The following is a 17,016-nucleotide window of genomic DNA, read 5'->3' as shown; positions in this document are numbered from 1 at the left end:
TGCTGCCCCCGCGACCCGGCCTCGGATAAAGCGGATGAAGATGGATGGATGGATGGGAAAGGAGACTCCTTGGACATAAAGCACCATCATGAGAACTATTGATAACAAAAGAAAGAATCTTTGGAAAAAAAAATTATCTGAGGAGAATTAATTTATTTTAGTCTGACCCCAGTCCCATCCACTAACATGGAGGAGGCAGGGTTTATGACCTATACTGCAGCCAGACACTAGGGAGCAATAGAGACGTTTTGGCTTCATTTTTGGGTAGCTGTCGCATCGTCCATGTTTTCTACATTCCTTGCTCAGGACTCACACCCCCCCTCCCTTCCTGTTATAAATCATAGCAGGAACGAATCTCGTCCCCTCCCTACTGGCTCACAGGTTCTTCTTCTTGGTTGGCAACCAATGTTAAGGCGCTTTACCACCCCCTGGCTCACAGCTCAGTGGACATATATAAAAAAATAAAATATAAAACAGTTGTTTTTCTTTTGCAGTCACTCATCTTAGCAGTAGGATATACATGAAAAGAGAAACAAATTAAGTTTGAGTGAAAATGTACATTTTTTGCACTCTCTGGGCAACTGACTCAGTGACTCAAATGACTCAAAAAACACGATTCACTTTGGTGAGTGACTCATTCAAACTATATTCAGTCAAAAGAATCAAACTTACCATCACTAATCAATTGCCCATCTTTACTTTAGGGGAACTCTGCCTCTTTACTGTGAGCTTTTTATACCCAACCATGTTACTGAGCTGTTACTTAACTAGTTACAAAATAACTGGTAACAAAATGTTCTACAGCTGTTTCTTTTTAGTAACACTTAGTTTTACAGCAACTTCCAGTCCAATGTTTTTTTAAATAGTTATTGTTCATGAAACAGTACAAGGACTCAGTTTAAACATTTGATATGTTTTTTATACCCTGAATGTTAATACTCTGCACAGGAGCTGAAGCAGAGTACAGCCTGTTGCCTTTACAGTATAACACTTGTAATAAAAGTACAGTAACAGTTAATACATTATGGGTTCATTCAGTGATTTAAAATTATTAAGTTCTGTTTTCATTTACAGTTTTCACACCTTTTTGGAACTGGATTGTATTTTAGTTAAATCGTGTTTGCTCAAATGAGATTTAGATGAAGATCCGATCACATTTTAAGGAGTTATTTACTTGTTCTTGCAACCATATTCCGAATTTGACTAAAAATGCTCTAAAATACAAGAATAATTATATTTCTTAATGAAGTAAAGTTGAACACGTGTTCTTGTCGTACACTGATCTGTCTAGAGTAGGTTGTTTGGTAATCCAGTGTTTGCAGTGGAGGGGCATTGGTCCATTTTAGCTGAAGATTAACCACTGATATTGATTTCATTGTATCTAGATCACATATTATTTACCTGTAGAATGAACATTCTGCTATCTTTTTTCATTAACAAACACAAACAGGATTTATAATTTTAGATGACTTTCATTATTCAACTAAAACCTATTGCAGCAAACCAAAAATGAAGTATTGCTGAGTGAATTAAAAATTGAAGGATAATTTAAAAAATGAGAGATAATTTTAGCAATATTGTTTGATTATGAAACTATAATAAATGTGTCACAAATGTCTTTGTTCCTCAGTTTGCAAACACATGAAGAATTACTTGGTACTGATGCTTCATTTAGACTGGGTTATCTAGTTAAGTGTGAACGACCTGCCTTCAGAAAGTGATTAGTTTTGCTCCTGACAACTCGTTATTAATATTAACTTAATAAAAACATATAGATTAACTCAAACTACTAAAGACTAAACCAAAAATAAAAGTAAAAATAAAAGTAAACATTCTCAATAATGAAAACTAAACTGCAATGAGCAAATCCACTCTGTGAACTAACTGAATTAAACTGAATTAAAATTGTTATTGCTCTAATTCAAAGCTTAAGTAATGCTATGCTTAAAACAAAGAGCATAATTTGAATACAAAAGAAGACACAAACCCTCACATGATATCTAAAGAAGTCAGAGTTTAGGGGTAGTTTTTTTAAACATTATGTGATTGGCAGAAGGCTGATCATTACATCCAACAACAGATAAACCCTCCAAGTTCTCTCTCCACTCTCTAATTGATGTGGTTTAATAATTAAATAAAACTGGAAATTAATTGCAGCTAAAAAAAATTAACAATATGCAACATAATTGAGAATGAAATGCTGTGCTTTTCTTTGTGATGCAATGATTTTGCTTGTGCTCATAAACAAGGATTTTGACCAGCAGCTCTTTTGCTGTCCTTGTTGGGACAATGATTAACAAGTAATTGAATTGCCCTATTTGTCCCCCCGACATGCTAAAAGAAGCCCAATAATATACCACAAGGTGTCTCTTTGAGTTAGTTGATGATGAACTGCTAGTTTTTGGGTCTCACCATGGGCCTGTACACAGCAGCTTTCCTCCTGGGAGCCTTGATCTCCACTGGTAAGTAGTACAACTACTATAGGGCATGTAAAGATGATTTTTCTTGTTATTTGTTTAGCTCTATTTTCTTACATTTAAAAGATAAACAAGGGTTTGAGGTCTAAACCCTTACAGCACAGGACATCGACTGACTAGCACTTTTTCCTCTTTCAGATGACGAAGAATAAAAATAACTCAGCCAAAGTAGAAAAATATATCCTCATTAGTTAAAGCAGGTCTAATCCAAATTAATACAGAATTTGTTTAAATGTGGGTTTTTGGAATAAGATCAGGCAGTGCAATGAAGTTGTTTTTTTTTACATTTACATTTTGGTTTACATTTAGTTTAAATAATGGAAAACTTGTTGGTCTAAACAGGTTGTGACAGACCACATCAGCACATTCAAAGCTATACTGTTGTTCAAGACTTGAATAATTAATTGAATTTGATAAATGTAAGTTTACATTAAAGTAATTGCAGGTAATTCTGTGTAATTTAGTTTATAAAGACTCAAAAAGTTGTGTAATTAGTGTCAAGGATGACTTTGTAATAATTTTGTAGCCTGTACACTGGTTCCTTTTAGTCAGATGACGTAAAATGGATTGTTTGGCTACACGATTTCCCGATAAACCCTCTAATCAGCAACCTTGACTGACTGACTGGACAAAACCTGCTTATTGACAATGAATATATACTCTCTTTTAAAATATAACATTTGGGTACATAACAAAAAGGACAGTTAGTCATGTTAGATCACTGTTCAGTAATAATATTATTTAGCTGCTGCGCAAGGTGGAAAAAACAAACAAAACCTTTATCTAAAATTAAGTCTGACAGCATTTGTATTTTGCTGTTATGAGAACTGCTAGATTTGTAATGAAATGTATCTAATAGCAACAGACGATAAGTCCAATAGCACTCTTGATGTGGGAGTCTAAAGGTGACTTGCACTTTGGGTTTTATATTGATCTAACAAATAAGAAATGTTGAGCTTTCGAGATGCTGGTTTTGTTCCCTTCCACCCTTATGTTTCCTTGTGTTATTGCTAATTTCCCAAATTTAGCAGATTTCCTAAAATGTGTTCCTAAGTGTACTGCATTCATTTTTATGTTAGTTTAATGAGTTAATAGGCAAAGATTTAATTTATGTGTCCAACAGAATGATTATATTTTTTCCTTTTACTCCTTTATACATGTAAGTCTAGCTAACATTTCTATGACTCCAGAGTCCACTGCCTACAGCCTATGACAGTGAAAAAGCTTAAATCCCAAAGACCTGACTGAATAATAACTGAATACACAAAAAGGTTTTTTAAAATATATTATTTTGTTGTATCTTAATAATAATAATAATAATAATAGTTGTTGTTATTATTAGCTTACATGTGCAACTTAAAACACTCTTTTAAGTTCACATCATCATCACAGACGGTGTTGTAGCAATCACAATAACTCACTCTTTTTAGGGTTAAAAGCAGTATTATACTGGGGACTATAACTAGCACACACTCTAAGTCCCTGCTTCAAACCTGTCACGATCTGGTTACAAGGACTCAAACGCAGAGCGGTTAGATGTCTCCAAGGTGTAGTTTATTTACAGTGCCAGTGCAATATATGTGCAGTGAAGGGATCCAAAACTCCGGGGAATCACAGGGTAGCTCTCTCACACTCGCTCACGTCTTCTTTGCTCACACTCACACACGTTCACACGGCAGGGAGGTCGCAGGTCCGGGGGGGGGAGGGATCTGAAGGCAGAAGAGAAGGAAGTCACAACTAATCACAAATCACGAATGAAGCACAAGTCCACAGGAGCTGTGAGAACACTAACGTCAGTAGTACAATCATCCAGCGACGAGAGGATCTGTGTTCCAGCCTCAAATAGTGCTCCCGGTGATGACAGGTGATTGTTGTCAGGTGTGTGTGGGGCCAAGGGCGGGAGCCCACAGTGAGCTCCGCCCAGGCAGAGAGGGAGAGAACAGAAACAGCAAATGTAGCCTTGTGGGGCCGACCGGGCAGGCACGGAGACCATGACAAAAAGCATGTAGGGAACAAAATGGGCCAACATCATCATATACATTAAATGATTAATAAGAAGGTTACCCACCATACATGCAGTCTTACATTCATTTTACACAACAGAAAGATCATCGAGATACAAATTGAATATAATATAATAGATAGATTCTTTTGTTTTATATTTTAAAAAATGAAATGTGAAGTCAGGTTTTACTCATCTTTGAGCCACACAACAAAGAAAACATTGATAATTGGGTTTGGATGTGATTGATTGCAGTTGGTGGCAATGACGTGGAAGGCTACTCCAAAACTGAAGGTGCATGGATTATCTCACTGAATAAACGAGCGTATTCAGTTAACACTGTGGCTGAGTGTGCCACCAAATGTGACACCGAAACATCTTTCACATGCAAGTAAGTTCGCATCTCATTTCGTTCTGTGGATCAAAATGCTGCACATATATAGAATGTTATGTATATGCAAATACATTTTTTTTCCCCAGTTTTAGCTCCTAGTCCTGCCATTATCCATAGGGCTGCATTTTACCCTCCACATCTGCTCCAGTTGTTCCTTTAGCTCCTGGTGGTTTTCAGTTTTCTTGTGCTTCTTCTTCCTGATGTTGCTCTGCACTGGTATTGCCACATCTATCACAACTGTTCCTCATCATCATCTATCTTCAGCTGTATTTCTGGATGCTCCATCATTCAGGTTGTGGCTCTGAAACTCATTGATCCTTACACTCTTTCCACTGCTTGTAGAACCTGAAGGTGTCTCACAATGCAAGGTGGACACCCCCATGCACTGCGTGGAGTTTTTGTTTCTCGACATCAGCTGCATCTATTGCCTTGTGTGGCCAGTGTATTTTTCACACTGGGGATCTGATGACCAGTAAGCCGTATGTGTTTTTGACTGGGATCTTATTCCTACCATTATGCCTTGTACAGTGCAGGCACTCTAATATGGTTGTGTGAAGAATTGAGTTTGTAGGTTGTCAATCCAGGCGGCGTTCAGGGTGGTCTGCGTAGTTGTAAAGTCCTGTGTTGCAGCTCTATAGACCAGGAGCTGATGCTTCTGCTGTCTGTTGTATTTCCAATGCCTTTCTGAGCTATTCTTGTGTATTGACTCATGTTTCTACTCAGTTTAGTTGCTATGATGCTTGAGAGGAGCTTCCGTATGTCTGTGGAAGGTTGCTGTGGTCTGGTGTTACTGTAGGTCCACCAGCCACTTGGCATTGGTGTGGTGTGGCACCTCTTTCTCACAGATGTTCTTTCAGTATTGTTCAGTTTCAACTCTGGGTGGGTCTGGCCCATGTTGTTATTCTCTTGTAGTTGGGAGTACGTCCTGGATTGGCTTCTTTTTTTTCTCCACTGGAGACTTCCTCTACTTGCATCCTTGATCTTTTATGCAGGTGCTTCTAAGATTACTGTGGCAGTGTATATGAGCTCATCATCCCCATAATCAGTGATGCTGATGGTGGGGATGGGGTATAAAGCAATGTCATAACATCACATCTGCAAGCATCTCTTCTGATGGGACTGTTAACCAGGAGACTCGTGCTTTTGCTTGGGTGGCTACCTTGGCTACATATTTTCTCATTTCAGTAGATGCATCTGCCGTTGCAGGTGGCTGGGCAACATTTAGTTTGGATTCACTGCTCTCTTCTACGAGGGTTGGCTCAATATTTCCATACTGCTCACTGCTTTTCCCATTGTACTGTAGACTCTGGATCTCAAGCTTTGATAACAGCTTCTCTTGTAGTAATATAGCTTTAATAGCATGGTATTAATAGCTTTCTATTAATGTTATCAATCCTTGTCCATGTATGTTCCAGTGGCCACCTCAACTCCTAATGTGTACTTAACTTAGATTTTTATAGCAACTTGCAAGAAATCAAACAACACCTCATTTTTTTTCCTCACAGGTCTTTTGTCTATAATGAAAAGGACCAAGAGTGTTTGACAACAGCAGCAAACTCTAAAACAGACAGTGTCTTTCGCAGAAGCAGCACAGCTTTATATGAAAAAAATGGTAATGATCCAAATTTTTCTCTATGACTAAAACTAACACTAAAGCTTCTGTTTTCATGTTGTCCTTTCTGTCAGCTACAGTGACTAGTCTATTCTAGTTTACATGTTTTTTGTTTCCAATGCTTTTTGTTGACATTGTAGTTAAGGTTATAAACACAGTAGAGGACTGAAAGTTAAACACTGCTGTAATTTAATTTAGTTTCATAAAACATCACAGAACTCAGATCAGATACCTTTTTTACTATAGATAATGCGTGATAAACATCAATAAATCTATTTCTAGTCTTTTCTTTTCTTTTCTTTTCTAGCATATCTTCTGGAGTGTGTAAATGGAATAGGAAGAGATTACAGAGGAACAAAGTCCAGAACAAACTCAGGAAAGATCTGTCAAAGATGGGACTCAAGCTACCCACACAGGCCAAAGTATGTGTTTGCATTTGATTTTGCATCATCACTTCATATCCTTTTATGGCTTTGTTAAAACGTTTCATAATGTTTCTGCTGCAGTTTCATGCCGCAGAGCAACCCACTAGCAGATCTGGACTCCAATTTCTGCAGAAACCCTGATGGGGACAGCAATGGACCGTGGTGTTACACTACTGATGCTAACACCCGCTGGGAGCACTGCAACGTACCCAGCTGCTCTGGTAAGATTAATAAATCTCTGTGTTTGTTTTGTTTTGTTTTATTTCGCCAACATACATGTCTAATTGTCCTCTAGCAGCCATTTCTCTTTCAACAATCGCCATTTGGTTTTTAAATTATCTAATGTAGCTAATATGTGCAATCTAGGCACTACACAATGTTCTGAAATACTGATATGCAATATGGAAGAACGGTAATTATCATGCTATGATATTTCAGATAAATCAGTGTTTTTCCTTCACAGAGGAATGTATGGTCTGCAATGGTGAGAATTACAGAGGAAAAATCTCCACCACTGAAAATGGCTTCACCTGCCAACGCTGGGACTCCCAGAAACCTCACAACCATGGCTACAATCCTAGCACGTAAGACAACATGAGCAACACTTCAGTGAGCTTGTTGTGGACATTGAAAACATTTTCCAGAAGCTACGCTAAAGCTTAAATACTTCTATTTATGCTTTGTTGAGTCTTCCACTAAAGTATCTGGAGGAGAACTACTGCAGAAACCCAGATGGAGATCCCCGACCATGGTGCTTCACCACTAGCTCATCCAAACGGTGGGACTTCTGCTCCATACCGCGCTGCAGTAAGTCCTCACGTTTAATGAGGATAATAATTTCACAATATTGGAAAATTTGGTGCACCACTGATGTTTGTTGCCAGACCCCACAGATCTCTATTGCATTGACATTTGATAGCTGTTGTTGTTTATGTAGCTAACTCCTTATTAGCTTTAAGAAACCAGTCTGTAATTATTTGAGCTTTGTAACATGGTGTGTTATCTTGCTGGAAGCAACCATGATAAGAAGTGTACACTGTGATCATAAGGAGTTCGACATGTTCAGAAAAAAAAAGTTTGATCATTAGTTTGAACTTCAGTAGATCACACTGATCATGTCTGTATGCTTAAATGCTTTGTGTTGCTGCCATGTGATTGAAAAAAATTTTCTCTTAACAATCAACATAATGCACTGCGTACCCTGTTGTATACCTAGGGGACTGCCTGTTTAATCCCATTTCCTGTACAGAACCAATCAAAACTGGCTCAATATTAATTTCATATTCGTTTCATTTATTTCAGAAAATCAATTTAAATACAACTGAAATTTCCACCATTTAATAGGGGTTTCCTTCTTTGATGTAAACCTCAAATGCACCTGCAGTTTCTAGACAACAATGTAAACAAAGCATTCAGAAATCCATGTTGAATGAATATTTCTGCTAAAAGCAATATCACCCACTGCAAGAACCCACCAGCTTTAAAAGTACAAGTCAGTGGAAATATAACAGAAAAAGAATTTAAATATGTAAAAACAATAAACAGTTTTTATAGCATCTTTCAGAATCGAATTTAAAACATGCTTTTTACAGATAATAAAGAGAGTGCAGATGTTTGACATCTTTTTTTATGACTTCTCTATACAATCCATCTTGTCTTCTTTTCTCAGCTACTGAACCTCCCACCATCATCCCAGAGGTGGACTGTGTCACCAATGAAGGTTTAGCATACCGAGGAACAATTGCTGTTACGGAGACTGGCAAAACGTGCCAGAGCTGGTCGGCTCAGACGCCACAAATACACAACCGAACTCCACAAAACTATCCCTGCAAGTAAGAGCTAAACCTGAAACCAGTGTCAGCCTTTAGTGATTTAATATGGTAAACAAAATATTAGTGGCACAGTTCAACTTTTTCATTAATAGCTTTTAGATCTATTGTAGAACTTCATGATCCACATGATAAAGGTAGAAAATGAGAGAGAAGAGGGCAGTAAGTGAATAAGGAAGTGCAGAGAAATAGAAACAAAGAAATGAAGGCAGCTATGAAAGAGGATAAAGAGTGGAAAGGCATTTAGTCCAGATATCTATTGAGGTATGGAGAGGCCTAGGGTGAGAAGGCAGATTAGTTTTTAACCAGATTGTTTAACTCAAATGATCGAGGGTAAAATGATGCCTGAGGAATGGAGAAGATGTTTACTGGTACTAATTTTTAAGAACAAGGACTATGGGCAGAGCTGTAGCAGCTGGAGTGGTGCAAGGTTGATCAGCCATTTCATGAAGCTATGGGAAAGTGCTAGGTTAAGAAAAGAGAGTCGAGGATCAGTCAGCAGCAGTATGGCTTCATGCTGTGAAAGAGCACTGTAAATGGGATGTTGCTACAGAAAGCATGCTGCTGAGAGAGGAACAGTCATCCTGTATATCAAATACTCAGCACTGTCTCCAAATTTCTGAAAACAAAGTTAAAAACTTGAACTTTAAAATTAATTTTTGTATTATTTCCTTTGTCAGTGTAAACAATCCACCATTGACAAACTGAGATGGTTTGAACTATGGAGTATGACCACTGTGCTTGTACTAAAAAGAAAAAAAAGAAGAATGTCTATTGTTGACTCTTACTCAATAACCTGGTTTTGGTTTAAGGACCCTGGTAAAAGTATCACATGAAATCTGAAAGATGATCACGCATTTTTGTGGTTTTCTGTGTTTATCTTTGTCAGAGGTCTAGACAATAACTACTGTCGCAACCCTGACAATGAAAGGAGGCCCTGGTGCTACACAACTGACCCTGACACTCGCTGGGAGTACTGCAATGTGACACGGTGTGGGAATGAAGCTGCACCAGGTATAATATTAGTCAACTTATTCCTTCTTTTAAAGTCAGCTTCATCTTCTCAAAATGTAGCCAGGAATGTTCTTCCTTTCTTTACCTTTTGCTGCAGATGATCCAGTGATCCCCCCAGATGCAGAAAACTGCTATGAAGGGAATGGTTTCAGTTATCGGGGCATAACATCAGAGACCATCAGTGGGAAAAAATGTCAGAGATGGAGCTCCATGACTCCTCACAGACATGAGAAAACTCCAGAGGCCTTCCCAAATGCGTAAGGATCAAATACATTTTATACACAGCAGAATTCTATACATGCAGAAGAGCGTCCTAACATTTTTGAGAAGCCTACTGGATAATGACATAACAATCCACAATTTGTCTAGAGATTAATTATTGTACTTTACTTGGACTTTTGGGAGAGGAATGCTAAGGATTCTAGCTACTCAATAGCCCTGGGTCTTCTTTGGCAAAGTCTTCATTTCTTGATGCACAAAATGTTGGTGAAATCTCTCCTTTCCAGATGTGCAAGGTGCCAATTCCATAGGCACTGATTTACCCCGACACCATCAGAAATGCAGGCCTTTGAACTGAGTGCTGATAACAAGCCGGGAGGTCCCTTATCTGGCCTTGCCTTTTAAAAACAGGGATTCTCCAGATTCTCTAAATATTTTGATGATGTTATCTACTTTAGATGATGAAATATTGAAAGTCTTCACAATTTTACTCAAGGAATATTATCCTTAAGTTGTGCCACAATTTCTACCACTTGCTTTTCCACGTTGGTCCTGATACATTTGAAGTGAGTTGTTTTGTTTCACGAAATAGAAAAATGTCTCAGTTTAAATATTCATTGTGTTTTCTATGTCCTATTATAAATAAAATATTGAACTTATCTGGATTGGGATTCATTTTTGCAAATCATTTTGTTCTGTTTATCTTTAATTTTATAACTTTTTTCTTCAACTTACTTAAGAACCATAGACAAAACTGTTCTGAACACCTACGGTGTTGTAGGTCAAAATATACTGATGACAAATAAAATAAAAAAAAGTAGCAGCTAGAAAGGCTACAAAGGCTAATATTTGTTCTAAGCATGATGTGCCAGTTGATTTGTTATATGATAAATGAGCCAGCAGAGATTTATAGTCCTCCTGAGGTTTGACTCCAGGAGAAAAAAAGTATGTTGTTTTGTGGGTCGATATCCTAATGTTCCAGATCTACCTTTCAACAGAGACCTCAGTAGAAATTGGTGCAGGAACCCTGATGGAGATCAAGCTCCTTGGTGTTACACTACAGACCCCACAGTTCGCTGGGAGTACTGCAACTTGGAGAAATGCCCTACAAAACCTTCAGGAACCACTCGTCCTCAACCACAGGAGCCCTCCACTAACACCCAGACACCAGCAGAAAGAGGTAAATCAACTTTTTTAAAAATGTGGATTTGCCAACATTTTGCTTGCTTGTCAGTCTTTTTGTCAGTTCTTTCACTTTTCCTGGTTCTCTGCTGCTGTTTTAGACTGCAAGATTGGAAATGGAGAAACATACCGAGGTCCAACTTCTGTTACTGTGCTGGGTGTGACCTGCCAGGCGTGGAGCGCTCAGACTCCTCACGAACACAGCAGCTTCACTCCAGAGACTCACGCCAACAAAGGTCTGGAAGGCAATGTAAGTGTGTGGGTGTTGCTATATAAACACTTTGGGGAAAGGGCAGAACTCTTTGTTTTTTTCTCTAGCCATCTAACTCTCCCCCTCTGTCCACTCTCAGAGCTGCAGAAACCCAGACGGTGATGTGAATGGACCATGGTGCTACACTACAGACAGAAACAAAAAATGGGATTACTGCCAGATCTCCGACTGTGGTTTGTATATTCAGTATATTTTATTTGTATTCGCAATAATACTCCATCACTGTGACTCTACAGTTGCTCAGTCACAACTGCAGTGATAACCAGTGTTGGGCAAGTTAGAATAGAATAGCTTTTTATTGTCACTGTTACAAGAACAATGAAAGGCAGTTTGGCATCTCTCCATGTGTGTGGAGTACACAATAGCGTAAGTATTTACACAATAACAGGCAAATTTACATTTACATAAGAAAGATATGTACAAGTTATACATGCACCTGCAAACATACACGCACATACAGTGGCTTGCAATAGTATTCGTCCCCCTTGAACTTTTCCACATTTTGTCACATTACAGCCACAAACATGAATCAATTTTATTGGAATTCCACGTGAAAGACCAACACAAAGTGGTGTACACGTGAGAAGTGGAACGAAAATCATACATGATTCCAAACATTTTTTTACAAATAAATAACTGCAAAGTGGGGTGTGTGTAATTATTCAGCCCCCTGAGTCAATACTTTGTAGAACCACCTTTTGCTGCAATTACAGCTGCCAGTCTTTTAGGGTTTGTCTCTACCAGCTTTGCACATCTACAGACTGAAATCTTGCCCATTCTTCTTTGCAAAACAGCTCCAGCTCAGTCAGATTAGATGGACAGCGTTTGTGAACAGCAGTTTTCAGATCTTGCCACAGATTCTTGATTGGATTTAGATCTGGACTTTGACTGGGCCATTCTAACACATGGATATGTTTTGTTTTAAACCATTCCATTGTTGCCCTGGCTTTATGTTTAGGGTCGTTGTCCTGCTGGAAGGTGAACCTCCGCCCCAGTCTCAAGTCTTTTGCAGACTCCAAGAGGTTTTCTTCCAAGATTGCCCTGTATTTGGCTCCATCCATCTTCCCATCAACTCTGACCAGCTTCCCTGTCCCTGCTGAAGAGAAGCACCCCCAGAGCATGATGCTGCCACCACCATATTTGACAGTGGGGATGGTGTGTTCAGAGTGATGTGCAGTGTTAGTTTTCTGCCACACATAGCGTTTTGCATTTTGGCCAAAAAGTTCCATTTTGGTCTCATCTGACCAGAGCACCTTCTTCCACATGTTTGCTGTGTCCCCCACATGGCTTGTGGCAAACTGCAAACGGGACTTCTTATGGTTTTCTGTTAACAATGGCTTTCTTCTTGCCACTCTTCCATAAAGGCCAACTTTGTGCAGTGCACGACTAATAGTTGTCCTATGGACAGATTCCCCCACCTGAGCTGTAGATCTCTGCAGCTCGTCCAGAGTCACCATGGGCCTCTTGGCTGCATTTCTGATCAGCGCTCTCCTTGTTCGGCCTGTGAGTTTAGGTGGACGGCCTTGTCTTGGTAGGTTTACAGTTGTGCCATACTCCTTCCATTTCTGAATGATCGCTTGAACAGTGCTCCGTGGGATGTTCAAGGCTTGGGAAATCTTTTTGTAGCCTAAGCCTGCTTTAAATTTCTCAATAACTTTATCCCTGACCTGTCTGGTGTGTTCTTTGGACTTCATGGTGTTGTTGCTCCCAATATTCTCTTAGACAACCTCTGAGGCCGTCACAGAGCAGCTGTATTTGTACTGACATTAGATTACACACAGGTGCACTCTATTTAGTCATCAGCATACATCAGGCAATGTCTATGGGCAACTGACTGCACTCAGACCAAAGGGGGCTGAATAATTACACACACCCCACTTTGCAGTTATTTATTTGTAAAAAATGTTTGGAACCATCCATTATTTTTTTTTTCCACTTCTCACGTGTACACCACTTTGTGTTGGTCTTTCATGTGGAATTCCAATAAAATTGATTCATGTTTGTGGCTGTAATGTGACAAAATGTGGAAAAAGGTCAAGGGGGCCGAAGACTTTTGCAAGCCACTGTACATACATATATGTATATATACAAATATACATCCGTACATACATGCTTACATCTATATACATACACATACATGCCATCTAACTAGCAAGTGCATTGAGAGGTGCAATGTGATCAGCGATATTGCACATTGAGTAAGGGGGGGGGGGAGGTTGCTGTTGGAACTCTACTAAATAAGGTTATCATAAATACAGTTTAACGAGGTCGGGGTGTTGGTTGCATGAGGTGTAATATCCATGAGTGCTGGCAGTGCAGTTATCCTCCAATCAAGGTGGAGGTGGGGCATGTTTGACAGCTTATGGGTAAAAACTTCTGTTGAGTCTGTTTGTTTCTACCTCCTCCCCATCAATGTGGAGGATAGAGTGCTCAGACCACTTTGTTCTTCTGAAGTCGATTACCATCTCCTTGGCCTTGGCTGTGTTCAGATGCAGGTTCTTTTCGTCACACCATTGCTTCAGATGCTGAACCTCCTCTCTGTAGGCGGAATCATCGTTGTTGTCGATCAGTCCTATGACGGTAGTGTCATCAGCAAATTTTATAATGGTGTTTTATAATGGTGTTACTGGTGTGGATTGGTGAACAGTCATGGGTGAAAAGTGAGTATAAGAGGGGACTGAGGACACACTCCTGAGTCCTAAGTTGCTTAGTTTATTAACCAATTTGTGGGGTTGAACTGTATTGAAGGCAGAGCTGAAGTCCACAAACAGCATTCAAACATAACATATACAAACATTTGGCAATTATAGGTGTTAAAGCAACTGGACGATAGTCATTCAAGCAGCTCACTGTGTTCTTCTTGGGCACTGGAACGATGGTGGCTGACTTAAGGCAGGATGGTACAGACTGTAGCAGTGAGAGGTTGAAGATGGTGGTGAAAACCTCTATTAGTTGGTCTGCACATGCTTTAAGCACACTACCGGATACACCGTCAGGACCAGCTGCTTTCCTCTCGTTGACTCTGTGCAGTGTGGCTCTGATCTGATGCTGATCCAGCTGGATGGGAGCGTTGTCCCTCTCTGTAACAGCAGGATGGGTGATGGTGTCCTTGTTTTCTTGGTCAAAGCGGGTGAAAAAATGGTTTAGGGTGTCATATAAGGTGATGTCTGGGGAGTTGGTTTGTGTGCAACTGTCTTTGTAGCCAGTGAGTGTCTTTATTCCCTGCCACATGTTTCTGGAGTTCTTTGTGTTAAAGTGTTCCTTGATACGCTGTTTGTATTTGCGCTTGGCTTCTTTTATACCTTTAACCAGAGATTGGCGTGCCTCTTTGTAGACTTATTGGTCTCCTGATTTGAAGGCGCTGTCACTTGCTCTTAGTAGGGCTCTCACCTCACTGTTGAGCCATGGCTTCTGGTTCGGGAACACTTTAACAGTCTTTGTTGTTGTCACACTCTCAGTACAGAACCTGATGTATGAGAGTACGACAGATGTGTGGCCCTCCAAGTCTGATCCTTCTGCAAATACACTCCAATTCGTGTTATCAAAAAAGTCTTGTAGGGCCGTGGTGGCTTCCGCGGTCCACACTCCTACTGTTTTTTTCAGATGGTTTTTGTCTTTGAATTAGAGGTTTATAAGCAGGGATCAGGGACAGAGAGAGATGATCAGAGAGTCCGAGATGAAGTAGGGGGGTGGCCTTGTAAGCATCTGAGATGTTGGTGTAGACCTGGTCTAGTGTGTTGTTTTCCCTCGTCGGAAAGCTCATATTTTCAAAGAATCCAGGGAGGACAGATTTCAGGTTTGTGTGGTTAAAATCTCCTGCTACGAGCACAGCGCAGTCCGGGTGCATTGTTAGCTGTTTATTAATGGAGTGCTGGAGTAGCTCCATGGCTGACTTAGCATTAGCTTGCGGTGGCACATAAACTGCTATTATTGTGTTTGCTGTGAGCTCTCTCGGCAAGTAGAAGGGTCTACACTGAACCATCATGTCCGGGCAGCAGTGGGTGACTTTAATTGTGTTGTTGGTGCCCCAGTTATTGTTTACAAACACTAGCAGACCTCCTCTGTGTTTCTTACCGGACTCTTTGTTCCTGTACACTCTGAACGTAGCGTGGCCTGCTAGCTCAATCACAGTGTCTGGGGTAAAAGAGTCCAGCCAAGTCTCTGTGATGATCATAACACAGTAATCCAGACAGCCTGAGGTGATCCGCAGTCGTAGCTCATCCATCTTGTTATTTAGTGACCATGAGTTGGTGAGGAAGAGACTCGGAATAGCCGGACTTTGTGGGTTAGCACGTAGCCTAGCCTTCAGCCCAGCTCTCTTCCCTCTCTTCTGTTTCCTGTGCCTCCGTCACCTATGCCACTTCAGCGGTGGTATCGTGAAATTAGAGTCGGTGACCCTCCGGATCTCAGGGGGAATTGAGCCCCAGTCACTGTCAGCGAAGGTGTGCAGGTTTTTGTGGTTTAGAACCGCAAGCAGTTCAGTTTTACTGTACTGCATATGTGCTCCTGCATATAAGAGTAAAAGTGAAACAAAAATACACAAAATAAAAAGAAAACCGCTAAGTTGAGTAGAGCGCCAGGCCACTGTGACTGCTCGCGCCGCCATCTTAAAACAAAAAGTTACTTTGAAAAAGTAATTCATTATATTTACTAGTTACTTCTTCAAAAAAAAAAGTAACTGAGGTAGTAACTGAGTTAAAAAATTCTAAAAGTAATTAATTACTTGAAAAGTAACTATTGTATTACTTAAAAAAATGTTTAACCCTCTGGGGTCCAGGGTATAATTGGCCATTTTTAACCACTTTTGATTTTACCTCTACATTTCACCTTTAAAAACTATTTACTTTGCCTTGTTTGGTCTCATCCTTTTCAGCACAACCTCATGTGTCTCAGTTATGTTTTCATTTTGACATACTGTATTAACCCTCTCAGGCCCGAATTAAGTTTTTTGTTGCTAATGCACAACCAAGTCCTGCAGTGGTACTTCTGAGTAAAAAAACTCATAAAATATGTATGTGGGGTAATCAGGTTGTTAGGTCTTAACTGTTGCAAATCTGCAACGTCTGCCTGGAGAGGGTTAACACAATTGATCTAAAATCAGACAAAAAATGTAAAATCTGAGTAGAAAAAGTTTTTTTTTTTTTACTGTAACAACCACAAACATGTTTAATGAATCATATTTCATAACTTTAAATGTAAATATAAATTGTCAATTTTAAAATCCTATGCACAAGTTTTTACAAACCACAAGTTATTTGCAGCCATTTAGCTTTTACCCTCTTTTTTACAACCATTTCAAACTATTTACAGAACAATCAGGCGTTCTGCATTCAATAAGATACCACACAAATTATTTATGCCACTCCTAAAAAGTAAATTCTGTCCACTATAAAGGAGAACATCACAGCCTGACACCTGCAGACAGCAGTCACCTCATTGTTCTGACACACAACACAAATCTATCCACAACACTACACACTAACTACACAAGACAACACATTAACTACAAACTCCAAACACGCTAAATGTCACAAATCTCTCACATCTCAAAACTCGCTCTCTCTCTTTTTCTACTTTCTTTCTCTCTCTCT

General features: G+C 39.6%; 1 protein-coding gene across 1 annotated transcript in view; it reads left to right on the top strand.

Moving 5' to 3' along the window:
• The first annotated feature begins 2,305 nt into the window (after positions 1 to 2,305).
• The window catches only part of plg (plasminogen), a 21,838-nt gene continuing 7,127 nt past the window's right edge, over positions 2,306 to 17,016 (top strand). Inside the window, exons 1-13 of the mRNA XM_005930463.2 lie at positions 2,306 to 2,462; positions 4,735 to 4,870; positions 6,379 to 6,485; positions 6,793 to 6,907; positions 6,992 to 7,131; positions 7,374 to 7,494; positions 7,599 to 7,717; positions 8,580 to 8,742; positions 9,629 to 9,753; positions 9,851 to 10,010; positions 10,971 to 11,152; positions 11,256 to 11,404; positions 11,505 to 11,598. Of these exons, the coding sequence (XP_005930525.1) occupies positions 2,414 to 2,462; positions 4,735 to 4,870; positions 6,379 to 6,485; positions 6,793 to 6,907; positions 6,992 to 7,131; positions 7,374 to 7,494; positions 7,599 to 7,717; positions 8,580 to 8,742; positions 9,629 to 9,753; positions 9,851 to 10,010; positions 10,971 to 11,152; positions 11,256 to 11,404; positions 11,505 to 11,598 (1,660 nt within the window). The 5' untranslated portion in view covers positions 2,306 to 2,413. The remainder of the gene's footprint in view (positions 2,463 to 4,734; positions 4,871 to 6,378; positions 6,486 to 6,792; positions 6,908 to 6,991; positions 7,132 to 7,373; positions 7,495 to 7,598; positions 7,718 to 8,579; positions 8,743 to 9,628; positions 9,754 to 9,850; positions 10,011 to 10,970; positions 11,153 to 11,255; positions 11,405 to 11,504; positions 11,599 to 17,016) is intronic.

Source organism: Haplochromis burtoni, unplaced genomic scaffold (genome assembly GCF_018398535.1).
Source record: "Haplochromis burtoni strain Fernald_Lab_line unplaced genomic scaffold, NCSU_Asbu1 Contig_93, whole genome shotgun sequence".
Taxonomy (NCBI): Eukaryota; Metazoa; Chordata; class Actinopteri; order Cichliformes; family Cichlidae; genus Haplochromis; species Haplochromis burtoni.
Note: the sequence above shows the minus strand (reverse complement) of the source record. Positions and strands in the feature narration are given on the sequence as shown.